The sequence below is a fragment of the Lissotriton helveticus genome, chromosome 12 (assembly GCF_964261635.1).
Source record: "Lissotriton helveticus chromosome 12, aLisHel1.1, whole genome shotgun sequence".
Taxonomy (NCBI): domain Eukaryota; kingdom Metazoa; phylum Chordata; class Amphibia; order Caudata; family Salamandridae; genus Lissotriton; species Lissotriton helveticus.
Window position 1 is genome coordinate 575,598,630 of NC_136073.1, and position 27,306 is coordinate 575,625,935.

At 45.5% G+C, this 27,306-nt stretch overlaps 1 protein-coding gene across 1 annotated transcript in view; it reads left to right on the top strand.

The window, feature by feature from the left end:
- SETD6 (SET domain containing 6, protein lysine methyltransferase) overlaps positions 1–27,306 on the top strand; it is a 216,345-nt gene that overhangs the window by 104,859 nt on the left and 84,180 nt on the right. Inside the window, exons 5-6 of the mRNA XM_078671270.1 lie at positions 23,283–23,477; positions 23,921–24,038. Coding sequence (XP_078527396.1) covers positions 23,283–23,477; positions 23,921–24,038 — 313 coding nt within the window. The remainder of the gene's footprint in view (positions 1–23,282; positions 23,478–23,920; positions 24,039–27,306) is intronic.

A 27,306-nucleotide genomic window follows, 5' to 3' on the forward strand; every position in this document is an offset into this window, starting at 1 on the left:
CAGCATCCTCCTCAAAATACCGGGGGACACTAGCAGCTAATAGGTCTCTGAAGGGCGAATCTAGTAAAAGGTCTGGTTGCAGCCGCCAGGTCGGGATTGGCGGGCGAGGGTATTCTCATGACACTTCAAGAACATGCGGGTTGTGGTTAGAGTGTATCCTGCCTAAATAGTATACCGCCGATACATAGGGGAGCAGCTCATCCGAGAGCATATGCCGGTCAAGTCGTACGTGCAGGTCATATGGGCCCCTGAATAGTAAGGGTATACCCTTTCTTGGGGGTGACGGTGCCTCCAGGCATTCTTCAGATGCCATTGTGTAGCCCAATTAGTCAATGCCTTCATAGCGTGGTACGTGTTTGTGCCCGGAAGGGGTGGGAAGGATCGATCTAGTGACACGTCAAGGACACTGTTCTAGTCGCCTCCCAAAACCATGGGGATGTCGTGCCATGGCGCAAGAATATGTGACACCTTATCAAGGAATGCAGCTTGTTCTGTGTTGGGAGCGTATATCGATGCTAGCACTATTTGTCAGCCATCTAATGCGCCCCTAACTATTAACATACCTCCTCTCTACGTCCACCAGCGACTGCGTGATCGTGAGTGGAACACCCGCCCTCACCCATTTTAGCGCACCTCATGCAAATGCCGAGTACCCCGTGGCAATAAGTTGGCCGCTTCAGCGGCGGTGTAAGCGTTGTATCTCTGATTTTGCCACATGGGTCTCTTGTAACAAGGACATTTTTATATTATGTCGCTTGAGATAGAAGTAGATCTGGTACCTACGTGACGGCGAATGCATGCCCCTCACATTCCACATACCTATATTAAATGATGACATAATTCCCACATTGCATCAAATAAACGTGTTTGCAGCAGCCCCACAGACAAATACATTAAATGCAACTCAATATTGTACATCCTTCCTAGCACTCTGACTCACAGCCCATGATCTTGCATAAAGCCACTCGTAACTGTTGATGCCTCGTCATAAAAACTCAAAGAAAACATAATCATGTATAATACCAAAAGGTCGAAAAGGCAACCAGCAATCGTCCAAACCTCCAATTGGAGGCAACAGTCAAAACAATCCGGGGGATGCACTGCAGACCACTCTGCGTTAGTATACAATCAACGTGTCTAGCTTCCCAGGGGATCTCCATTCACAGGCAAAATATAACATTAACAGGACCAATTACATATCTGGATGCAGGAGCACAACAGTACTCCCACCAGTGAGTGAATTGTGTAGGGTCACAACAGCTCGCATCACAAATGTCTATCTGCCCAACAGCAGTCTGTCTCTACACATATTCCCCAATACCTCGATCCGCAGACCAGACAGAAACAGGAGCCTACAGCGTTCATGCTCTCAAATCCGCAGTTTGCGGGGTGACATGAGGTTGCTCGGTCGAGTCCTGTGAATTCTGCAGACCATATATCCGCTCATCGTCACTGGACAAGTCACGCTGGCTGGAGGTGGATGTCTCCTCAGTTCTGGGTGACCCGCTAATCTCTGCCACCGCCTGCAGGGTGTCCCGCTGTCCGCTGAGGATCAGTTCCGAGTTGGGGCCCATCGGTGGCGTGGGCGGTGTCTCCGGTTTCCCAGATCTGTGCTCCCCGCGCCGGCAGCAGAAAGGGCCTTTCAGCCTAGGCAATGTTGCAGCTATACGTTTATTTCGAGGCCCCGCATTGGTGAATGTATCCAGCTAGTCTTCCGCCTCCTCCGATTTGTTAAAGAAGTGCGATTTATCGTTGGCTACCACACGCAGTCTCGATGGGAATAACAGGGAATATTTCTGGTCATTGTGCCGTAGACGTCTCTTCACCGCCATAAACGAAGATCTCGGACGCTGCACCTGGATGGTGTAGTCCGAGAAGAACATTACTCTGTGGTTGTCTATGTGGACATCCTGGGGCTTCCTGGTCTCCTGCAAGATGGCATCTCTATCCCGGTAGTTAAGAATCCAAAGAAGCAGGGGCTGCAGATTCGATCTCGTAGGGAGGGGTCTTGCTGGGACTCTGTGGGCGCGCTCTATGACAAAGTATGGTGAGAGGGACCCCTCTGGCAGTAGGTCTTTGAGCCAGTTCTCCATGTGTAGGGCAGGCTCTTTCCCTTCCCATTTTTCGGGCACGCCCACTATTCAGACATTGTTGCGTCGTGCCCTTCCCTCGGCATCTTACGCTCTATCCTCTAGGAACTCCATGCGGTTCAACAAGTGCCGTATTTGTTTATCCGACTGCGCCACCTGCGGTTTGATGTCAGCAAGCGTAGATTCCAGAGCTGTGGTGCGGTCTTCTAGTTTCCAATGATCTGCGTGCAGGTGAGTAAGGTCGACAGCCAATTTATCTATTTTGGATTCCAAGGAGGTGCGGGTTTGATTGACGGTCTCCTTCAAGCGCTCCATTGCGGCAAGTACCGCATCCAACTTGCTTGCGGTCTGGTCTGCCGACCCCTGCTTCTCCATTTTGTCCGGTTTGAGCTTGGACCACGTTGGTATGGCTTGCGCTCCGCCCGTTCCGCGCTCGGGTACCGCCCGACATTGGGTGCAGATTCCAATTGCCCCTTCTGTCCACTCACCGAGGAAGAGCCCAACACAACGTCGCCGGGATGCGTTCACCACTATAGTCCCTTCGTCCGTGCCAGCAGGTCCCAGTCTGCAGATTCTCAACAGTTCTCAGCCAAAGTAGTGGGGTCTTGTTGGCCGCTCTCCCAGATTCTCACTGCGCTTCAGTCGGCAACCGCAGCATACGGTCCTGGCAGGTGGAGGCGCAGCAATGCACTGTCCAGTCAGAGATCGAGTCGGGTCAGGTTCGGTGGCGCTTTGAGCTGGCTACTACCACCAACCCAGCCATCGGGGACCACTCAAATAGAACGTCTGGGATGCAGCGGGTGCAGCTCGGCAGCGTGGCAGACCGTTAAGATGATGGCAGAGATCTCGCCGCTGCTCCAGACAATGGTATTCCGGGCCCCAAGGTTGCGTCCCAGCTCCTGCACAACAACAGCCCCATGGGGGCAGCGGCCTCGCGGTATCTCTGAGGTCAGCTCAGTAAATGAAGAGAGCTCCGGGGTAGCAGAGTGTTATTTCTCGGGAGACAAATATTGGGTGCCCCATCCGGAGTGTGCGCAGCCGGGTCCCGGCGCCGTCGCACAGCCACCAATATCACTTTCAGGTGTGATACATTAATGCCCGCCAGGGCATAAGGGGAGTGGTGGCATGCAGCGGGCAAACGCCCAAAGAGAAGGCCCTCTGTAAGAAAGTCTCACCGCAGATGTAGCGGCGGCCTGATCTGCCCAAGCGGTGCCACCCCACAGCACCTCTCCTCCTCCTCCTCATCAGTGAATGCCCGGTGGATGGCAGGCAGCACAGACCCTCACTGTGTGCAGGAATTATCCCGGGGGCCTCAGTCTCAGCGCGCCTTACACAGTGAGTGTTGTGCAGGTATTGTGCCAGTTTCAGCTCTCCATTCCTCCGTGAGGAATACAGCCCTGCTCGATGGCAGCTAAACCGGCTTAGGCAGCAGCCGCTCCCAGCCCGTCCGCGGTGGGAGGGGGGGGCGCACCCCCAGACCGCACCGCGTAGGCAGCAGCAGCCCGATTGTACCCACATAGGCAGGCATCACTATCAAGTCCTTCGCCACAGCACCTCACATAACGATGGGCATCAGGTCAGCGCCAGTCGCCAGCTTGTTTAAGGCAGCTGCGCCATTTCTCGCGGCCCCGTCGGATCTAGACCCCGGGTGCGTAGCCAAATCTGTTTTTTTTCAGGGCCATGCAATGAGCGCCTTCATCCGACAGGTGGCACTCAGCGGGGCGTGGGCGAGTCCAGATCGGTGTCGCCACACCAGGATAATGCCCCATGTGTGCTCCGCTATGGCAGTGTCGTCCTACACTGCAATATCTGGAGCTAACCGCCTGTTCAGGTGAGCCCTCTGCACAGCTCTACCCGAACATGTCTGTCTCCATTGTAGCCGCAGCCACGCCCATGGATAACTAAACACTTATAAGGTCCCAAAGGTGAGACCTATTGACTATGGCTAAGCTGGAGATAGTAAGAAGAGGAGGACATTTGCCAATCAAAAGTTAGATAAACTGTTCAATCTTGAGGCACTCACATGAGCTATACATTTCCCCATGTTCGCCTTAAAATACAAAGGATTGCCAGCCAAATATTGGTAGAAAAACTAGCCATCAAATTACCATTTCAGTCATCGTCCTCTCAATCTGTGCTCTTGATAGGCACGGGGGGGAAGTAACAGGCTCACATTTGATGTTTGGCCAGTTGTGGGCCCTGATTGATCTTCCAATTGTTATTACACTTGGTTAAAGTAAATGGACAGCAGAAGACACTTTCATCAACTTCAAAAAGTGACAGTCCTTTACAATCTCTTTATAATATGCATGTGCCTCAAGTGTTTGTAGATCTACTGTATACACACACTGTATGATCCAGGCCTTAGTGAAGCCACTGTTTTAAATGTTGAGAGCTGCCAGTGGAGAACAGGTACAAGGCAGCAGGATTTCAAGTTCGATTTGAGCACACCCACACAACAATGACATCTTGTATGGAAGCAGTTAGAGCTTACTTTATATACATATAGATAGACACAAGTATTGCCCTCACAGGCAGCAGCAGTGAAGGTAAGGCTGACTGATGAGGTTGAAATGAATAGAGAGGAGGTTGTGTTTCAACGAGTGGATGTTGAAGCAGACAGAGGGGAGGGAGATAGGTAGGAGTGCGAGAGGAAGGTGAGGTAGAGAGGAAGGATACTGAAGAAGCGAGAGTTAGGAGGTAAGGAGAAGAAAAGAAGGGGTGGGTGAGGGATAGAGTGGGAGAAAGGTATAGCAGTGAAAGAAAGGTGAAGTGAGAGAGAAGAATGAAGTGGAATCACAGTAAAGGCTAGTGAAGACAAAAGAGAGGAGATTGAGGCAGGAAGGGAGCCGGATGATGAGAGAACAAGATGAGGGTGAGGTGGACTGAGGGTGAGGGTGAGGTGAACGAGGAGGCCACTGTAGGGAGACTGGAGGCTGAGATGACAAAAGAAGGATGAGGCAGAGCAAGGGGATGGTGAGGTGAAGAGACAAGTCAGGCAGGAGGATGCAGAGAGTGAGAATAGTTGGCTGAGGTGGAGACAGAGGAGCGTGAGGCAAAGAGAAAGGAGGATGAGACAGAGAGAGGAGAGTGATGATGAGGAAGCCAGAGATAAAGAACATAGATATAAAAACAAACCCTTAGAAGTAGAGTTACCAGAAATCACATCCCCACAGAAGGCAGAACATAAGCTCATCCCCCTAGAAGACCAACTAGCATGCCTAGACCCAGGTCTCCCACATCAGGGAGATGCTACGCAAGTTCATTCTTCATCTTGCCCCCCATGCTTCTTCATGGCCCTCTCGGGACCCGAATCCTGGAGCCGGGCCTGGCTGTAATGCACCACCTTCAATTATTCTTCTGCATCAATGCTTATGTCTTTCAAACCACATCTGATCATGGACTTTAAGTGGGATCGGTCCACCCAGGTCTCGAGCCCTGTAGTAACTAAAACCGGACCCTGAAACGGGTCCCTGTTGAGCCCTGTGTTCATATCTTTAACCATAACCGCAAACACACAGGTTGATTGCTAAATGATGGATGTAAAAAAGTTACAATATTTCATCTCGGATTTAGTTTCTGTTTATATTTCATGTTTTACTTAATCTCGAGTGTAAACGATTTCCAGGATGCTGTTTTGTATTTTTACATGTAGCATTTTACTCTTGTATAGTGCTTTATGTTAAATAGCTAACAATCACTGGAAAAGCCAATAGTCCTGGCTGATTTTGGGCGTAAGTCAGTTGTTGTGCTATATATCTGGCTGCAATAACAGGAAGATTACAGAGGCACCAAAATAGCGGTTGGGTAGCACACTACGGAAATCACAGAAATTTAGTTTACCTGGAAGTCGCACGCTTAATTGTACGTCACGCCCCTTTTAAAGACTCCCCACTTTCATCATCCCACGTAAAACCTGTCACACATCTTTGTTCGAAAAGAAGAAAGGATTTTTCTTTTAACATTTACTATTTTGCGCCACATGACTATAAGATATTTACATTGGAAAACCAATTGACCGGAAAACAGCACATCCGGTAGGTACACACACAACAAATAACAAATTGCTTACTCGCAGGAGAAAATCGCTAGAATAATTATTCACTGTGTCTGGCCCATAAATACTGGCTCCAAGCTGTAAGAAGATGAGGGGGTGTCGAAGGACAAATGGCATTAACAGATGTTTGGGCGGGCATGGATATTAGTGGTTACATCTGCCTTCAGTCACACATTAACCAGACCTTTCAGGACTTGAATCTTATCTGAACAGTTTCTGAATGCCCGGATAATTAATTGGCGCTAATGAACCAATCGCGTCCTGCGGGAACATAACAGCTGACACACTCGTGCACTGAGATTGTCTCTCACTCTGCAGATGTAACCCCTTTTGCCCGGGTTTCAGGTTCAGGTAAACTGGTCCCAACCGTGCCTTATTGCTGAAGTTGATTGTACTTACTGGAGACTAGACTCTGGGGCAATGAGTGAACCATGAAAACGGGGCGGTGACACCAGCACTGGTGGTGCTGCACACAGAGCAGGGTATCTCTTTCATGGACGTTTAGATCGGGAATCTAGTCTGGTATCAGAGTAAACGAGGTGCATGTGTTCAATGTACAAAAGAAAAACAACGTCCGCGCCTCCCGCGAATGAAGGTAAAGAGGAGGGCGTGAGGATGGAAGAGACAATAGAAAAACACAAGGGGCAGAGGAAGGAAGGAAGCAAGGGAAAAAAGAGCACTGAGAAAGATAGAGAGAGAAAGAGGTGGGGCTGCAACGGGAGCAAAAATAGAGAAAGGGCTGGTGCTTTGGGGGCGGGGCCAACAACCAAACCAAAGAACGAAGCTGCTGCTCTGTGAGTGCGCGAGCAAAAAGGAAACGGAGAGGGCGGAGCGAGAGAGTGGCCGGGACGTGTGGGCGAGGAGAGAGGGAGATGAGGTAGGGAGCAGGAGTTGAGCCTGCGAGTGGTGCGCGCGCGTGCTTGGGAGAGCAGTCTTCACTTTTCAAGCACTCCACTCGTGCTTGTGGCACGCCGCTGCTCGCTCCCGCAAGGTGGATGCCGCCACAAGTGCAGTGCTTGAAAAGTGAAGACCGATGGCTAAAGGCCCTTCTAGGGCAGTGCATGCGCGCTACCTAGGCGAGACCTAAAAAGGGAGAGAGTCAAGGGATTCAGCCACAGGCAGACAAGCGTCTGTTGTGTTGGCCTGAAAAAGGACAGAAGCAAGTGGCAATGTTTAGGTTGAACACTTTTGTCATGCACTTTGAGTATTACTGTATAGCATTTGGCGCTAATTCAAACTCTAGCACATTGTACTATAGGAATGTAGCAAGTCCATAATTATTAATATGTCTGAACTCCGAGCTGAAGGAATCTTAGCAGTGCCTCTTAGTGGTGGGGATTGACAAGCAAGATTGAAGGGCTGATGATAAGGTGCTGCTCGCTCAGAGTTTGACGCAGGCTTGACCCTCCTCAACATGACATTTCTGCAGTGCTTACTTTCTAACTGACTGACTGTTTTGGAGTGTGAAGGAGGAAGAATCGTGGCCAAAGCAGATGAAATGTGTGAAGTACAACTGTTATCCTCACCCCATGGAGGTGACGCTTAGAGGTAACAGCCAGGACAACGATTTTATAACAAAGAGCCTTAAGATTCTATAGCTCAGTGCTCAGAAATAAAGTAAGTTGATGTGGCATGCTGCATCAAGACGCTACTGGAATATATATATTATCATTTTAAGAACAGACCACCCGGCACTTGCTCTTTCTTTATCTGATTCTATTTCTAGCAGGTTCTTTTTCATCGCTACGATCGCCCTTTTCGCTGGTTTCCTTACTTTCTTTCCCTCCATTCTTCTCTCTTTTCTACCATTATTTCTGCAGCTCTAGGAATGCCTACTGTAAGAGTATTTTCATATTCATTGACAACATTCTAAAACAGCGTGGCCCAGATTGCGAAGTGAAAATAGATTTTCCGCAATCAAATGTCAATACCAGCAATATTTTTCTTTAATTCATTCTGGAGATTAACGGTTAGTAGCATTGTAGAAAATGTAATTAAAATTTGAGGTAAGCGTCTAAGTGTAAATATTAGTATTGTCAAAAAAGAAAAAATAAGGTGCTGATTTTGATGTGTGTGCTAATAGGGAGTAAAATCCATTTTTGGAGGCTGAAGTATTTGCTCCAGAATCTGTATTTGCATGCTATTTTGTTCCTTAGAAAAGTCTTTTTAACCTGCCCATTACTCCAAAAATATTGGAGGTAATTAAATTTCCTCCACTGACAGTTTATCTCCAAACATTTGGAGATCCTGCCATGGTTACCACTACTGTTGGATTTTACCCCAAATGAGTTATTATGCAGCTAATTTTGATCCCACTTACCTACAGTTTTCTAGCGTTGTTTTTGGAGGTATTTTCCTCCAGGGTGAAGCTGGAGGTAGCAACTTCATTTTACTTTAATGACCAGATTTACGGTACTGTCATATCTGGAAATTAGTTATATCTTTGTCATTTGTGTATTTTATCACAGAATACACTTTCATCAAAATGGCAGCAGTAGGAGCAGCTTTGTGGAACGTTTTACATCTTTTGCGGTGCATATAAGAGCAAAATAAAGATCTTAAAAGACATTATGAGGTATCTCTTTTATTATTTATCGAAAGTGATAAACTTATTCAATCAAACCAAAGTCAGCGGCAAGTGGCCTGTTAAACAATGTGCAATCAATAGGCAGTTGCACTGTGCCTTAACAACGTGGTGTTTGAAACCTACAACTATTGTAAGTGGCAAAAAACCTGCACCTTGCAAAGTAAACAACTATAAGTACATGCATTGAATTGTACGACAGAAAACTTACACTCTGCAACTCACATGCAACCTTTATGAGGCTTCAGTAACAGTTAGCAGGAGGCATGCATTGCAATAATTTGTTAAATACGCCACTACTTTTATGGGCAGCTCTGGTGGGGAAAGCCAGGGCTGGGGTTCCAAAAATAAAACCGCCCGCCTGCTAGAAACAACAAGCATTTGTTCTGCAGAAGGTCTGCATTTACGCCAATTTAAGCTATTGACATTGTAAATGACAATGCCTTTTATTTATGTTTTTGAAGCCAAAACATAAATAAGTCATTGTCATTTACAATGCCAAAAGCTTAAATGCGAGACCTATAGCATTGCAAATGTTTGTTAAACTTGGTAACACTCTCTAGGCATTATTTGCACCTCATTATTACCAGTTTAACATTCATAGGCAACAGAATGGTGACCAGTTTGGCAAAGGGCCTTCCATTGCGAGGCAACACGTATAATATTTTCAGTAACGTTTGAACCATTTGAGCCAGAAACAATAATTTTTATTGTTCAAATCCGCGGATTATGCAGCAGATGTTTGATTATGTGGCAAATGCGGCAAATCTCCAATTACGCTAAAATCTACACGCCCGCACACTTGCATAATTACAGTGGCCCTGATTATAGCACAAATTGCATGCTTGCCTCATTTTTTTGTTAATAGGATGCATTGCTCGCTATATACATAATTGCAAAAAACAGAAGCACTGGAAACAGCATGCACTAGAGTTCTGATCATTCGTATTGTTCTCTGCTAAATAATTGCTGCTTATGATGCTTAATTATGCAACATGGGATAATACATGAATTTAGGAAATGTTGCCTAAAAAGCGAAACGTGAAAATTACCAAAATTTTGCAAGGTTGTGCTCTCGTAACGGACATTTAATTAGGGCTTACATTTATTTTAACATAAGGAGAAGTGGAGAAGCTTACCTGGCTGTTCATTTTCTGTGCATTCCAGGGTGGTATCAATTCCATCTAGTCTTTCCAACCTAGCAGAATCCATAATCTCCAACCCTTTTAGTTCAACATAAGGGGCACCCGCCACCTGTCCCTTTAGCGTGCAGCTTTGCCTTGCTATAATCTTCACGCACTTTCTTGCGCAGGTCATGACACCTTTTTTTAATATCAGTTACAAGGCGTTAGGTAGTGGAGATGGCATTTATCTTTTGCAGAATGCTGTCCCAGATACCATTTTTAATGTGCAGAGATGTACGATGGGACTCTGTATCAAATAAAACATCATAGATTTCCATGACATTGTCAACAAGCAGTTCAAAGATTGTTCGGAAAAGTTGGCTTTTCTTTTTCTAAATAGATTTGCATTAGCCATGATTGCAAATAGATTACCTTCAGCCGAGTAGCCTTTATTCCAAAAACTGCTCTGCTAAACAATCTTCTGAACAGAAATGTTTCTCTGTTATCTTCCTGAACTGGGCTTTCCAGCAGCAGTTAAATTAAGAATAATTTATTGCCAGCAAAGTTCACAGGCCAGATCATCTTTCAGCATACAAAAATGCAAACACCCTGGCATGCTTTGCTTTTAACTCCACAAATCCACTGGCCTTCGACACATTTACAAACAATTTATAATGGTTGCTAGGCAAGCTCTTCTAAAATATTGACAGAACACCAACTCCATACCGAGGACTTAATTGTAACCTTCAAAATAGGTTCAACCTTACACTTTCCATGCTAAACTGTTGAAAGATAAATGGAGATAATTACTTGCACTTCTCTTTAAACAAAATCAGCACCCAAGAGTGGCATTTTCAAAGATAGTAGGTTTTCATTTCCACCAGTTTAAAAAGATGTTACTGAAAGCGACCATTTGACTGTAGCAGAACAGGATAGTGATCTGGGCCACCTGTCAATCAAGCCACATATTTTGTTTTGTAGTGTTATATAGCATGGTAAATTCGGTTTGTATGTCACTAGAATTTTTTTCCTGGTTCAGCAAGTCGTCGTTCAATACTTAGTGGTTAGGATTTGGTCGTTGATTAGCACTCGTGGTTTAGGCATTCGTGATTTCAGAGGTAGTTTTTAATCATACCACCGACGCTTTGGCCTACCTTTTTAGGTCTCGCCTGAGCCAGAGCATGCGCCGCTCTGGCGAGACTTTTAGTAAGTGGGCTTCAAAAAGCTCACCACACGCATTTGCTTGTGGCCTAAAGCTTGCGGTTATGCACACAGTTACGCTCACAGACGCCATCTGGCTTTCCTCTCAGGTCTTTGGGCCGTCGCTCTTCCAGGCGCTAGCGCGGCGCAGGCTCACCTCCTGCTCCCCCTCTCAGTTAACAGTTAACTTTCGCGGCCGTGGGGCCGCGCTTGTGTTTTAGCGCTTGTTTTTATCTATCTTTGCTTGTTTTTTTCTGAGCCTCTGGAAAAGGAGTCAAGGGTTGTGGACTGCGGAAGATGGCGGAGCAGTGCAAACCTCTCCCACTCACTTGTAGAATTTGCAGCATGCTGAAAACAAAACATAAAGGTTTCTTAGACACAGACTTGCACCTGGTATAGTTCATGTCAAAATACACACCTTGCCACTTTCTCTATGAGACCCTGTAGTTTACATGAACAAAAAACTATACCCCAAAACAGATTGCACATCACTGCCCGCTCCTCGTCCCTTAAGACAGACCCCTAGTTTCCATCCATTGCGATGTGTGCAAAATATCTGTTGAAACTTAGTAGAAAACAGAGTTTCCCTCAGCACATCGGCGAAGCCTCCCTGACTGCACGCGGGCACTGGCTAGGAAGGAGGGACAGATAGTTACACTGCTGCGCTGTCGTTGTTCCAGCCTCACAAGCCACCCTAAGGGTACATTGCCATTCATTGTCAGGCTTCAGGGGCACAACGGAACTCGGACAGCCGCTCTGATACAGCGCTTGGAGACCTTTTTGGTGATTAGCGCTCTACAAATGTATTAATAATAATAATTGTCGCTTTATCCACGCTCTGATGTTCTCGGGCGTTGACTTTCAGGCACATGGTCAAGTTGCATTCAGCTCCCCTCTCTGTGAGGCTCGAGAGCGGCGCTGGTTTGCCTCGTCTCTCTCCGGCAGATTAGCAGCGATGTTTCTGCTCACATAGCCTTCCCTCCCTTCTGATAGCTGCGTTATCTTTGACATGGCTGTCCGAACTGCACAGCCAGCAAACAAAGAGTGGGCTTTCCTGCATACCCTCCTCCCTGCACGAGCCCCTTACTACAGACCAGCGTAGTAGCAGCAGTGACTGTCCGGTGCTTCCTCTGTGGTAATGAGAGCTGCAGAGAGCACCTGCAGGGCACGCGTCCCGACTGTCAGCAGTGGAGCGTTCCCAAGGTGTCTTCACAGTGAGGGGTTCGATGGTTGTCAGCACTGGGGCAAACCTATCAATAGTGCACCAGGTGGTATGGCACCGGGGTCCAAGGGGCCACTTGGCACCCCAAATAGGACTTCATGCTCTATGCTAATATACAAATAAATGAATGTGAGTGAAATGCATGCAGCGTACAGGAAAATAAAAACACATGGTTAAGAAAACGTCTGGGAGGATTGAATCTTATTTTAAGTAATTTTAAATTATGAACATTTCTATGGTACTTGACTTTCCTCTCTGAATGTCTCCCCCACAAAGCGTTACCAATTCAGCATGCCGACAACGAGCAATGTCTACATATCAAGGAATTGTCCACTTCTATGGATTTGTAGTTGCTACAAATTAACATTAACTTCAGTCAAGTTTATAAAACAAAAACATAAATAAGTAGCTAAATACAGGCGTAAAGAACCACTGACGGCCGACCAGTCAGCTGGCTCAGTTGCTTGCTGTAAGACACCACAGAAGGCTTTTTGGATCCCTCCCCCTCTTTGCCTCCTTTTATGCATGCCCCATCCAGGATTCCTGATGTAGAAGATTAAGACCTCCCTTCTCCCCCTTCCATTTCTCCTAGCCCTCTAAGGGATTCTGCAGTCCTCTCGCTGGAACCTTACTGTAGCTTATACCGCCACCATTTGCACCACAGCCACGTCACAGATGAGGTGTTAAATCTGCCACAACACTTCAGAGGGCGCGCCTTTTTTCAGTGCTGCCCATTTCACCTCTGTTTTTCACCACTCTGTGCCGCTTGCACCTCGTTTCACCAGCTGCCAGGCAGCAAATAATGGCAGGATGACTGCTACTTAAACACTCACCTCTGAGACGTGCTGTAATCTGAGAAGCAGGTGTAAACCACCCCCAAGGTCAAAAAAGCCGTCCATCATTGTAAGTCAGCAGACTGAGCAACATTAAACTGCGTCACAGGTACCCCAGGAGAAGTGCAATATGAGACGCTATATAGTGCTGCTGTTAGCGGTGATTGAAGTCGTGTTCTCTAGAGCTTCATCTGGCTGCAGGAATCCCCATGAACAAACCGGACGAAGGATTCTTTTACGTGGGCCCTAAACTTTGGAACAAACTCGCCCGAGTCGAGATATAAAAACTTCTTTCTGAAGCGAGTGAGAGCGTGGAACAAGGGACTGACAAAGGAGCTTGTGTGCTGGGGTGAGGTTCAGAAAGGGGCACTAATAATCGTAATGCCCGCGTGCTGCAGGCATCAGTTGTTAAGTGCCCTCCGATGTTTTATGCGCAATGGAAGTTTTTTATCGCTCTTAATAGGCCCTCTCCTTCAGCTGGGAGTCAATAAGGGACATATCAACAATTAGCAGCCTGTACAGAGGTTGTAGCTTCCGCAGTTGTGGAGAAGTGTGGCTCAATGGTTAGAGCGGCAGACCCTGATGCAGAGGTCTAGCCCGGGGCCAGGGTTCAATTCTCTGCCTCGGCGGGTCTTGGGCTAAAAAATTCCACGGACCTGACAATTCTCGCCTCAGTGCCTATTTCAATCATGGAGTCCCACTCTGCAACTCTGGGCAATAGCTTGCTTAATCTCCACAACAGCCCCCACAACGCTAAGGATGCCTGGCCTCCACCTTGGGGTGCCCAGGAGTGGACACCTCACAGGGAAAGCCAGGATGGGTTCCACAGCGGTATTCGTACAAGCGCCTTGAGACCCTTGTGGGTGAGTAGTGTGCTATACAAGTATCAATTTACAGTTGTTGTAATGCACAAGCACCGTTCAGCGATGTGCTGCTTTACAGATGTTGTAGGACAAGAAACCAACCCTGGGAGTAATTACTTAAAAGGACGGTAAAAACGCTGAGCTTTAAAAACAGTGCTCTCAATGTGGGATATCGAGTGCCTTCCGCAGTACCCAGAGCTTGACAGGCTTCCTCTTCCAAGCGGCCTGTGAGGAGGAATCCTCCTGAAACGAGCATTTGTAATGCAATAGGTCTCGCATTTACGCAACTTTCAACTATTGGCATTGTAAATGACAATGCCTTTTATTTATGTTTTGGTTTGTACAACATAAATTAAAGGCATTGCCATTTACAATACCATTTACAATACCAATAGCTCGAAAACTCGCAGTAGCGAGACATATATCATTGCAGATGGCAAGTGTTAGCTGAGTAAGTGGGATGTCATCCAGAGAGTCCGAGCAATTCTTCTTTTCACATCTGGGCAATTTAACCAAGTCCTTCAAGGTCTAGGTGATACCATGAGATTGAGGGGTTTTGTAATGGGTGGCCCTCTGACCTTGTGAGTTTAAGCAGTTTTCTGTGGAGCTTGTAAGCGATGAAACAAATGAGCAGATGCCTTGATTTATGTGCTCCCAACACGCTGGTTGTGCACTTTGGTTTATATATGTACACATATTTCTTGATCCCATTCTTTCCTAACTCCTATTTATCTATTTTTAGCCGGATAAAATGATGGAAGATATAGAGGTATTTTTCCTTGATTCCCATTTGAAAGATTTTGTAGCCATTATTTGATTTTTCCATTCTTCTTTTCACTGTGCACCTACTGTCTCCTTTCCTTCCTCTTCTGGATGCTTTCATCCCTACTTATTAGCGGTTACGTTCTCTGACTGCTTTGCAGGATTGTCATTTAAACACAAGACAGTAGAACTCTAGCATCTGCTCCCTGGAATCCATGCAGTGGTTCATCATCTTTAGCTGGGTTCATATATTGACTTACAGTTTTATTGTGCTGGCACTTAACCTGCTGTCTTCCAGGTTTGTTTGGTGTAGGGAATGTTACACAACTTACCAATTTTGATGGAGATCCCTGCTATGCTGTATTCTGCCAGAGCTTAAGATTCGGTATAGAAAAATGGTCCAAGACCTCTATATTTGATGCCTGAATTAATCAGTGATTTTTTGTTTCAACAAAATTGAAAGCTTGTCACAAGGGATCAGCTATGTTCAATTAATGTATCTCATTATATACCATATTAAGATTTTAAAGCAAGCGACAGCAAAACAATATACAAACCTAGAGTAATGTTTAATACCTCAAGGTCAACAACTTGATCATTTTCCAAGCATTATAGAATAAATAAATAACAACGGTTGCCCCAATTAGAGCGTGCAGATAGAAAAAGTATAGTGATAAAGTGTGTGGGATTAAGAAGGAAAGGAATTCACAGAGAATATTTGTGACATAAAATATTTTTTTTTTAAATTACGCGTGGACGAGGTACTCGCCGCTATTTCTCGCCTTCGCCCTCTTAAATCCCCGGGACCGGATGGCTTCTCTGCCAGTTTCTATAAAACCTTCAGTCATATGCTGGCCCCAATCCTCGCTCGGCTTTTCAACTCCTTCGAGGGTCCAGGCTCTATCCCCTCGGACATGCTCGCAGCCGAGATAGTAGTGCTGCCCAAACCGGGTAAAGACCCCACGTGCTGTTCCGCATTTCGGCCTATATCTCTCCTTAACCTGGATTTGAAGATTTTCACAGGGATCCTGGCGGCGCGTCTGGGCCCTTGCCTGCCCGGGTTTCTGGAACCTGACCAATCAGGCTTCGTTCCAAGTCGACAATACCAAGCGGATACTTCATCTGATAGACAAAGCCCACTTCCAGGGCTCGGACTCTGCGTTACTGGCGATCGACGCGGAGAAAGCGTTCGATCGAGTGGACTGGACTTACCTCCAACAGGTCCTGCGGCGCTTTCGGGTCGGAGATCGATTTCAAGCCTGGATCGCGAGCTGCTACCACCATCCTCCAGCTCGTGTCCGCATGGGCGGTTTGCGCTCAAATCCTTTTGAGATTCAACGAGGCACGGGTGCCCTTTATCGCCCCTCTTATTTGCCCTGTATGTAGAACCTCTGGCACAAAAAATCTGCGATAACCCTGCCATTCACGGCATGTCTTTTGGCCGGGAATCTCATGTGATAGGCCTATACGCCGATGATATCCTGGCCGCTCTGGACCGTCCGGAGTGCTCAATTCCCGCCTTTTTGGAGGAGCTGGAATCCTTTGGTGCTGTCTCCGGGTTTAAGATTAATAAAGGGAAATCCCTCATCCTGCCTCTGGGTAGCAATGCCCAACCACAACCATCCATGCACGCTTACGGGGGGGGGGTCTGTCGTCGACCACGCGCCTCCCATACTTGGGCGTTACTCTCACCGCATCCACGGAATCCACAATGGCACTCAACTATGCAGCCCTCTCCTCCCAGATCCAATCAGACCTCACGCGCTGGTCCAGGCAACCTCTCTCCCTGCTGGGACGCATTGTGGCAGTAAACATGTCAGCTCTACCGAAAATACTGTACATTTTCCAGACTCTCCCGGTGCTCCCACCGGTTGGCACCATCGCGGCTCTACAGGAGGCCTTCGAGCATTTCATATGGGGGGGCAAGCGAGCGCGCCTCCACAGAAGACTGTCCTATAGATGCGCAGACGAGGGGGGCCTTGGGATCCCCAACCTTTTCCAATATTTTCAGGCTGCACAGCTTCGATACCTAGTGGAATGGTTCCGACCAGAGTCCGAGAAACGCTGGCTCTTTCAAGATAGGGCAATGGCCCGCACATCCCTTTGGAAAATCCCATTCATGCCCTGGCGACATAGACCACGCTATCTCTTGTGATCCCCCATCACCCGCACTATCATGCGGGTCTGGGATACGGTGGCGATCAAAAGAGGGCTTACCACTTTCCCATCTCCACTCGCCCCCGTTCTGGACAATCCTGACTTCCCACCTGCCAACGACCCTCTGGCGTTTCTGCAATGGTGCGATGTCAGCCACCTCTCTGCCGACCATTTCTTTGACTTGCACGGATTCCTTACCCTATCTGATATAATCCAAGGTTACGATGTCGCCTCCCCACACTTATTTCAATATTTTCAAATCAGACACTGGCTCATGCACCCGGATGTAGCCCCCCTCGTCGGCAGGCCCATGACAGTCTTTGAAAAGTGGCTCGTGACGAAGGACTCAGACAAACACCTTATCACAGACCTTTACAAGATGCTCACACCCCCCGCCCCTTCAGGCAAGACGGCAGGTCAAAAACAATGAGAGGCGGAATTAGGGCGAACCCTTTCACCCAAAGAATGGAGTGCCGTGTATTACAGAGCATCTCACACCACTCGAAACACCGCAGGTAGGGAAGCGGCGACGAAGTTAGCTATAAACTGGCACCTTACCCCGGCCCGGCTCCATAAAAGTAACCCCACACGCAGTGCGCTATGCTTGAGAGGATGCGGGGAACATGGCACCTTAACTCACCTCCTCTGGGAATGCAGGGAAGTCCAGGAATACTGGAAGACAGTCCTGGACGACTTAGACTCAACATTCGACACTGAAGTCCCTAGATTCCCGGCTTACACCATCCTGGGTCTGCCCAACGCGCTCACTTTCCCCTTGAAATCCCCCAGAGGTCGCCAGATGGGGATTGCCATGCAGGCAGCTACACAACACATTCTGTCCCTTTGGGGCTCTAACACTAGGCCCACTCACACGGGGTGGTTGCATAAAATATGCTTTACTTTGGGCATGGAACGCATCCAGGCTACGCTCACACACTCCACAGCCGCTTATCGGAAGACATGGCTTCCGCTGCTGTTGCTACTATCCAGGGAATTCAACGAAGTCACGTGTCCCAGATACCTCCGCATATTGCGACTCACAGAACATGCACATGAATCCCCAAGCTCATCTGGGTGATCGCGCCCTCTACTACAAGAGCATAGCTAGGTTTGCTTTACGGTTCTGGCACACTGGGTGGGGTGGGCAGGGGGGGGGAGTTGGGGTTAGGGCGGGAATTTAGGTTCGGGTTTTTACTTCTGCAATTCCAATCCCTCATCCCTCATCACAAGTGACAATTGCAAGCTGGGCATTACAGCATGGTCGGTTCGAGCATCACCTGAAGCTTGTTTGCCTTGCAGTATCCATGTACCTATTTGCCTCGATGACTTATTTTGTCTGCTCTGTCTCTTGTGTGCTGTAATGTTTATTGCCATCTTTGAAATCAATAAAAACAAATTTAAAATAAAAAAAAACCAATTTTTACATCCATAACAGACAAAGAATCAATTCATCGTACTGTTCAACCTGGCCAACCAAAAATTGAAACAAACTTTTTTAACTATTCATAATTGATCAGTGTCCAAAATTTTTGCACATTAATATGTAGGAACAAATTGGTCCTATTCACGCGAATTGCACTATAAAGAATAAATGACAGAAAAATCCATCAACCCCTTCGACAACCCACAAGGGTTACATTCATAAAAAGGGTTTTTTAAGGAAAGGACACTATACCTTGTGGTGTTCCAAATATCTTCACAAGTAAGTCGAAGGTATATACTTTTCATTAGAAGATTGACCTGATCTGATTCAAAATTAGCGGTTTATGCGTCAGCTATAACGTTACAGCGACCTGTCAAAACAGTGAAGCCTACATTACACACTCACTCTGGGCCAATGTTAAGCTAACCAAAGGAAAAGAAGATGCAACGTTACTTCACTGTACCTGCGTGCCAAATTTCGGGAAGATTAATTCTCCACCTTGTACTTAATTCGTCAAGCGAAATCAAGACAATACATTCCCACTGACAGCATCTATGAAAGAACGGTCGACGTTTTAGCAAAGGAACCACTAAAATTGGGTGTTTTCTAAAGCCATCTTGATTCCTAAGTGTCTTGATTCTGCTTACCGGATATTTACCGGAAAAATGGTTACTGTTCAGTCTTGCGGGTTAGTCACAAAACGTGGTCGAGGGACACGAGGTCGGGGCACCGTGTTCCCCCACACTGCATCTGCAAATAACCAGACGCTATTAAGGACCCATTTCTTCCAAGATATAATGCCAAAGTCGGCCATAAATTCTTCGCACAGGCTTACCGATTCGGAAACTGATTGCCCAGACCTTCCTGCTCTTAACTGCCTTGTGGTTAATAATAGAGACCGACGACAGACTTCAGTCTCGGCTTTGCTGGTAGACACCTAATTACCATCAATATTTATCGGAAAATGAATCCATCTTAAACTACCGCGATACCGTTTGCCATTTCCGTTCCAATCTTTTTTGTAAAAATGAAAACATTTTAGACAGACATGGTGATAAAAATTATATATCCGCCATCTTGGATTGGGATTGCGTTTCTTTACATACCAGTACAATTAAGACTGGACATAGGAAGGTAGCCTCAATCGATTAATGACTGTGTGCTCTAATAATGAGCACAGTTTCACATCATAATCGCCAAGAACTAGTGAAAAATTGTCGATTCTAATATCAAGCGCCCGCCAATTATGGGGTCTCATTGATAGAAAATTTCAATAAGCATTTCCACCACAAAGTTCACAAATTAACTTTACAACAATTACATACAAATTACAACACATTAACAATAAAAATTATCACATTAATAACATATATGATAAATAAGTTGCCCTTATCTTGATGATACTGTACTAACTGTAGAGTAGGAACTGTCATATTCAGAGCATACCACAGATATGTTCACGCCTGAAGGTATGGTCATATTCTCAAAAGGGCCACCTGTCTATTAATCTCCTCAGATTCATTCAATCCTTTATTTACCGTGTCCAGTTGGTGTATCCATTTACATTCCCTGCGACTGAGCACACAACTCAGGTCACCCCCTCTTGGGTTGGCTTTTACCTTCTCAATAATCCACCACCTTAAGCTGTTAGCTTCATGTTCAAAGGTGGTAAAATGTTCAACCAAAGGGGCTCCTGGTGTTTTACAGCGTATGCGGCTCATGTGCTGTAGGATATGGCATTTTGCCCTCTGTATAGTCTGGCCTACATACATGAACCCGCAAGGGCACAGGATGGCATAGATGACCCCTGCGGAGTTACAATTACTGTGTGCTTTCAACACGTGTGTCTGCCCATTGTGGATGAATGTAGTGCATTCTGTGGTCAAAGGGCACGCCTTACACGTATCACATTTCATATGTCCCATCACTGGGGGTAAACCCCATAATGTGGTTTGCTTCTCAGTTTGACACATTGGTAAAAGGGACTTTACTAAATGATCTCTGATGTTTCTGCCCTTGCGGAAGGCATGGAGTGGGGGTCCAAGTCCACCCACTTCCTCCTTCACTAAGTGCCAATGCCGATTTATTGCCTTTTTAATTGCATTGCTCTTTGTATTAAATGTGGTGACACACACCAATCTTTCTTCACCAGTTCCCTTTTGTTGTACATTAAGTAGATGTTCCCGGTGGTTGTACCAAGCCCGTTTCCGGGCTTTCTTAAGTAAACGAATGGGATACCCTCATTCACTCAACCGTGTAATGAGTAGTGACGATTCGTCAAAGAAATCTTCTTTCTTAGTACAATTTCTCCGTAACGTCAGAAATTGCCCAAAGGGCAAGTTATCTCTGAGGTTACGTGGATGATGGCTTGTGTACCTAAGAAGTGTGTTTCGTTCACTACTTTTTCTGTATAAGCTCGTATAAAGGTGACCTGCGTCTGCTTTTATTTGAATGTCCAAGAAATTAATTGATGTATTCTCAAACTCCAGTATGAACTGGATGTCATTCAAGGGTGTGTTCAGCCAACCGTGAAACTGGACTAAATCTTCCTTGTTTCCATCCCAAATCATAAGCACATCGTCGATGTACCTGACCCATACCGAAATATGATTTCGGTATGGGTTGATGTGAGTTAACACATGGTCCTATTCATATTCACTCATGAATAGAATTGCCAGATTAGGGGCAAAGCTTGCCCCCATTGCCACGCCTTTGGTCTGTACATAAAACTTGTCTTGAAACATAAAATAATTCTGTGTCATGGCTAAAGTCAAGAGTTGAATAATAAATTCCGTTGGGACCCTGTGTGGTGCCGGCCTCCGGTCCAAGATTGTTTGTATACAAACTAAGGCAGCCTGCTGGGGGATGTTTGTATATAGGGACTTGATGTCCATGGTCACAAGAAAACCTGTCTGCTGATTATATATTAGTCCTTCTACCAACTGAATGGTCTGGGTAGTATCACGTAAGTATGTGGGAGTCGATGTCGTTAAAGGTTTTTAAAAAAGTCTATATATTTACAAAGAGGTTCATGTAAAGACCTGCAACCCTATATGATAGGTCTTCCCGGGGGGGTCTTCCATTCGTTTATGAACCTTTGGGAGCGTGTAAATTGTAGGCATCCGAGGATGTTTGTTATTCAAAAACTCAAATTCGTGTTTATTGATCATGCCATCCTCCATCGCTCTGCTCGTAATTTTGTTAATCCGTAAACTAATCCCTTTAGTTGGATCTGATCTCAATAAGGCATAATTACCTACCACTTCCAACTGAGAGAAAATCTCATTCTTGTACTTACTGGTGTCCTGAACCACAATGGCCCCCCCTTTGCTGCGGGCTTTATTACAATTTGGGTGTTATTCTTCAGGGTGTATAGGGCAGTTTTCTCCTCTTTGGTTATATTATGCGACACATATTGTCGACTGGCGAGACCCTGATCTACATCTCGCAATACCACTTGTTCATAAGCTCTTATTTTGCTGTCCACCAAATGGGACGGAGGGTTGAAATGTGAAGGGGGTCGCAGGCCACTCTCCGAGAACACGGAGTCATAGGGGATCTTTAGGAAATAATGTTTTAGTCGCAGTTTTCTAAAAAAAACTGTTGTAATTAAATTTTCAAATTGAAACTATCCGGCAGAGTAGTCTGAACAAAGGACAACCCTTTTGATAGAACCCTTTGTTCATCAGAACTCAGTTCATAATTTGACAGGTAAATTACTGTATTCTCCGGTCTATGCACTACCATGTGTAGTGATTTTGTCTGGTCCTGATGTCGCCATGTGTGTCTTGCTGGAAGTTCGACTGTTTCCTCCCTCTGCCCGTGCCCTGGTTCCAAGTCACATTGCGTGTTCCCCTGGGTCTCCCCCAGGGGCGGCCCCTCCCTCGTGGGCCCCACCATTGGTCCTCGGCTAAAAAAGGTTGTTGTTCGGGATAGTTTTGATTGTTGGTGTTGTTCTCAGTTTCCGAATCCGGTTATAGGGACTCGCTTGGCCCAGGCTTAAACGACCGACAGGCCACAAAGACGAGTCGAAACGTCGACACTTTTAGAAATAACCTGGACCAATTTGTTGCTACATATTAATGTGCAAAAAATTTGGACACTGATCAATTATGAATAGTTAAAGTTTGTTTCAATTTTTGGTTGGCCAGGTTGAACAGTACGATGAATTGATTCTTTGTCTGTTATGGATGTAAAAATTGTTTTGAATATTTTATGTCACAAATATTCTCTGTGAATTCCTTTCCTTCTTAATCCCACACACTTTATCACTATACTTTTTCTATCTGCACGCTCTATTAGGGCAACCATTGTTATTTATTTATTCTATAATGCTTGGAAAATGATTAAGTTGTTGACCTTGAGGTATTAAACATTACTCTAGGTTTGTTTATTGTTTTGACGTTGCTTTCTTTAAAATCTTAATATGGTATATAATGAGATACATTAATTGAACATAGCTGATCCCTTGTGACAAGCTTTCAATTTTGTTGAAACAAACAATCACTGATTAATTCAGGCATCAAATATAGAGGTCTTGGACCATTTTTCTATACCATATGTAACCCAGGTCCAGTACCTTTTTGGGTCACCCCATTACTTTAATGGTCAGAGTTTAAGATTCAGCAGCTTCAGGCTGTCCTTGTCACAAGTGACTAGCTCGACTAGACCTATTCATTCAGAATGCAAAGAAAACACTAACTGGGTGAATTGCTCCCGTCTGGCATAGGACAGCCTAAAAATAGAACTTATGCAATAAAGAGGGTCCTCCCACAAAAGGAGTACAAAACACAGGAAGGTTGGGAGGGGTCTTATTACCCAATGAGGCATTTTAAAATGGTGACACCCAAGGTAACTTTACCAAAAGGAAGGTACGCTCTCAAATAAGCACTGCCATTGTTTACTGCGTAGACTATTTTTACCCAGATGTTCATTTATACTTTGCTGTTTGTTTCCATTTGCCACAGGCCAGAGGATGAGCGTAAGAGACTGCTTCAGGGTACTGGTGTGCCGGAGGTGGTAAAGAAGGACCTTGACAACATGCACTTGGAGTATTCCACCATAGTGCTGCCCTTCATGAGGTCCTACCCAGATCTTTTCCAGCCAGAAACTCATACTGCCGAGCTGTATAAGAAGCTGGTGGCGTTTGTCATGGCTTACAGGTGAGCTACCAAGTAACAGATAAGAAAAGCGATATGTTCGGTGCCCATCACAATCATCTTTCATTGCTTCACCATCGTCCCTAGTCTTCATATCTGTTGTAAACTAAAATAAGTGCGCATTTTAAAACAGACATGTTACTTTTATATTGCTTACTACCACAAATGTGTTGTTTCTTGGCTACCTAGTTGTGACTTCCCTCTGTAAGAAAGCCTTTCAGAGTTCACTGTATTTTGTAAATCAAAACTAATCTTCAGTTGTACTACCATTACATTTTTTTTTTTTAAACAAATCTTCAAGGGCAACAATAGTGAAATACACCTTACCTTCTACACTCACACTTTTGTGTGATCCATATTGTGTACTCTTCCCCAGTGTATGTTGGTTGCTTTGGTGAGACGATGCACTGTACCTAACATGTTCTCCCTTGACTATCCACCCAAAGCTTTCAGGAGCCCGAAGACGAACAACAAATGAAACAGCCCATCCCTCCTATGATGGTCCCTGTGGGAGATATCCTAAATCACGTGGCTGACCACAATGCACATTTGGAATTTTCTAAGGTAAATTGTGGGCTGGAGGGCTGTAAGGTAATACACAGTATAGTTATTGGTAAGCTCAGCCCGTTATTTATTTTAAATACATTTTGGAAGGCATAAGATCTTGAGAAATGGAAGGACTTAATAAATGTGCCATTCAGACTTAGTGGTGTTTTCCAAGTTTGCTACATTAGACCCCCCCCCCCCCCACTATTCTGTCTATGAACATAAGCAAATTCGAGGCCCATGCAATGTACTGGTTCCAGCTCCATTTTGGTTGGTTAAAGCCAACAGTGTGATATTTGCGCTGTTTTATTATATGGAAGTTCCCTTTTATTTGAATATGGCTCCTTGGATGTTAGCATCTCCCTAAACTCTAGACCTAGAGATAGTCTGCTGCTCATTGCACAGGTTGAACAATACACTGTGGTGCCTGGGATGATCTGCATGTTAACCATTTACAGGCTGTCATCGTAGTCCTTTATCTAGCTGAGGCTTCCAAAGCAGCAAATTATGTTGTTTGATAAACTTACCTCATCCCTCAAACCTTAAACTAGCTAGGTAAATTGGTGAATTTTGACCATACATTGATGCCTAAGGAGAACCTGAGTATGCAAAGTGGGTATGATATAGCAGGAGTCTTAAAACGTGTATGCGACAAATATTCAAAAGGCTTCCAGGTGATTATTTCTGACATTTTCCACCATGACCTGGCAAAAAGAAAATATGTCTATGAATTTGCTTTTGAGTCCTATTTTACTTATGGGCTTCATTGAAGAAGGGTGGTGAGAGGTTGATGGCTTTCAGATAGTTTTCAACTTTAAATGTTGGTGTGTGGGTGAAGTATTTAGTCACTTAAGAAAAAACCTTTTGGACCTGTATTATGATTCGTTATTGAGATCACAATTCATGTATATAATATAAACACCAACTTCTTCTAAAAACAACAGATAAAAGGATGTTATTGTTGCTATCCAGTACGTTGGATCCACTCATTCTGCTGCGTTGAGCTGGACAACCATAAAGCCTCCCAGCAGTGATCTGACACTTGATGTGCGATTACATCACAAATAACATTACTGCTGACATCGCATGACCATTTTCCTATCGGTAAATAGATGTGCTTTTAACAAATTTGAGCAGAAGATGTGTCAGCCGGTAGCTAACTCCCCTCATTGTTGTATATTGAATCAACCTTTATTTCCATTCTTGCCAGTCTGTGGCATCAGTGAGGTCATCACCGATGTCCGTGGCAGTCATGTAACATTAGCACCAAAGTCATACCGCAGTGTCTCTCATAAGAAATACATATCCTTGTAGAAATTGTTTGTAATGTGAATACTGCAGTACAACAAATAAGATCCTGCTGCCCCTGCAGCCAGTTTGTCTACAAACAAGATGATGGTTCCATTCTCAACAGATGTGGAAACAGGGATTCGATTTAGGCTTTATCAATGTTAATAATGGTAATGTGACATCTATCATCAGTGATGTCATCACTGTTATTGGTCAGTGTGTGCGGTCATGAATAGTAAGTAGAGTAAGTGAAGTTGTGAAACAATAGTTCACCATAAATGATGTTCAGAGGTTTCTATTTCTTTGGTGATTTTCTTTTTAGTAGGGAGTCGATTTGTCGCCATAGCATCCATTCAGCCAAACCTTTTACTGGAAATGTGTTTCTTCAATATAACTTTATTTGGGATGCGATTAAACCATCATTGTTTCCTTGAAGTTCTTCAAAGAATGTTGTTGCTTTTTAGTGACTTAATTTGAGTAGATGCCACAGCACTCATGTAGTTCTCTGCAGAGGATCAAAGGCAAGCCCTGCGCCGTGAGGTTTGCATGTCTCAGGCTATGGATGTTTACTACACCCCAAGCCATTCCCCCCACCACAGTGTCTGCTGTGCATGGCTGAAGATTATCCAGTGGGCTTTTTTTTTTTTTTAGGGGGTGAGTCATTTATTTGTATCGATGAACAGAGCGAGTGTGGCTCAACCCTCTTGGGAAAAAACAAGAGAAAAAGAAGAAAAGTTGTTCTCTTTGGATGCTGTACAGTGGGGGTAGGAGCCTCATTTCTTTTTCAACTTTATTTAGTAGGTTTTGAAAATACAAAGCAGAGCACAGAGTTCAATTGCATTACGTATCAGGTACATCTCGACAAGGGCAGATCAGCATACTCATCAGTGCACAATATTACAGCGCGACAGTGACACATTTCAACGGATACATTCAAAAAACTTAATAGTAAACATGACCGATCTACAGTCAAAGGCAATCTCGCTCGATTCTCCAGAAGAGTTCCAGCTGTAACTACAGCATTTTGTATCATACTACACAGGATGTACACAGTCACGTTATGAATGCAATATCCCTTTCAGCCCACACCCGTTGGCTCCTTACCCTGGCCTTGCTGTGTAGGAGGGGTTTGCTGGTGTGAAGCCAGGAAAGTCCGGAAAGTCCCCCAGATATCCCTGGGTCTAGAAGATGCCGGAATAGTACTGGCATACATATCACTTTTCGTTGTGCAAGTTGCCATGCTTTGCAACCATCCCTTTTTCGTCGGCGCTCTCTTACTACCCCAAAATATTGCAACTTCTCTTTTAGCTAGGAGTAAGGAGGTAGCAGCAAATCTACAAATCTTTAGAGGGATTTGTACCACATACCCCAATAGTGCTATCTCGGGCAGCAGCTCCAACGGAATGTGGATCATTGTACTGAGAAGCTAATGGACTTCCACCCAGAAATCATGGATCCGTGGGCAGCCCCAAGCCAGATGTGAGAAGTCTGCATGTGGGGCTTGGCAGCGCTGACAGGAGTGCGGTCTGGATGGGTCTATCCTGTGTGTTCTAGCGGGTGTAGCATAAAGTCTACGCAGGAATTTAAAATGCAGCAGTCTATGTTTGCTATTTAACAATACCGTTCCAGTGACCTTGCAGCATGCTAGCCATTGTTCATCCGTGATTGAATTGTCCAAGTCGGACTCCCAGGCGGAGCGGACCCTCGTGTCATCTACAGGCATCGCAGCGGAGCAAGCCTTATAAAGCTGTGATATGAGGTGTAGCCCCTTGTTGCTGTCTATCACCAATGTTAGGGGGGTGAATTAAGGTGGCTCCAGCGGGTAATCTGGAAACTTGTCTCGTAGTGCTGCTCGCAGTCTGGCCAGTACAAACCTGTCCATGAATGTAGCCTCCGAAAACATGGACATATCCTCTAGATCAAAGATATGGCCAGCAGGAAAGAGATCCCCCATTGTGTGGAAGTTGAATTTGGCGCAGGTCTTTTGGACTAGCTT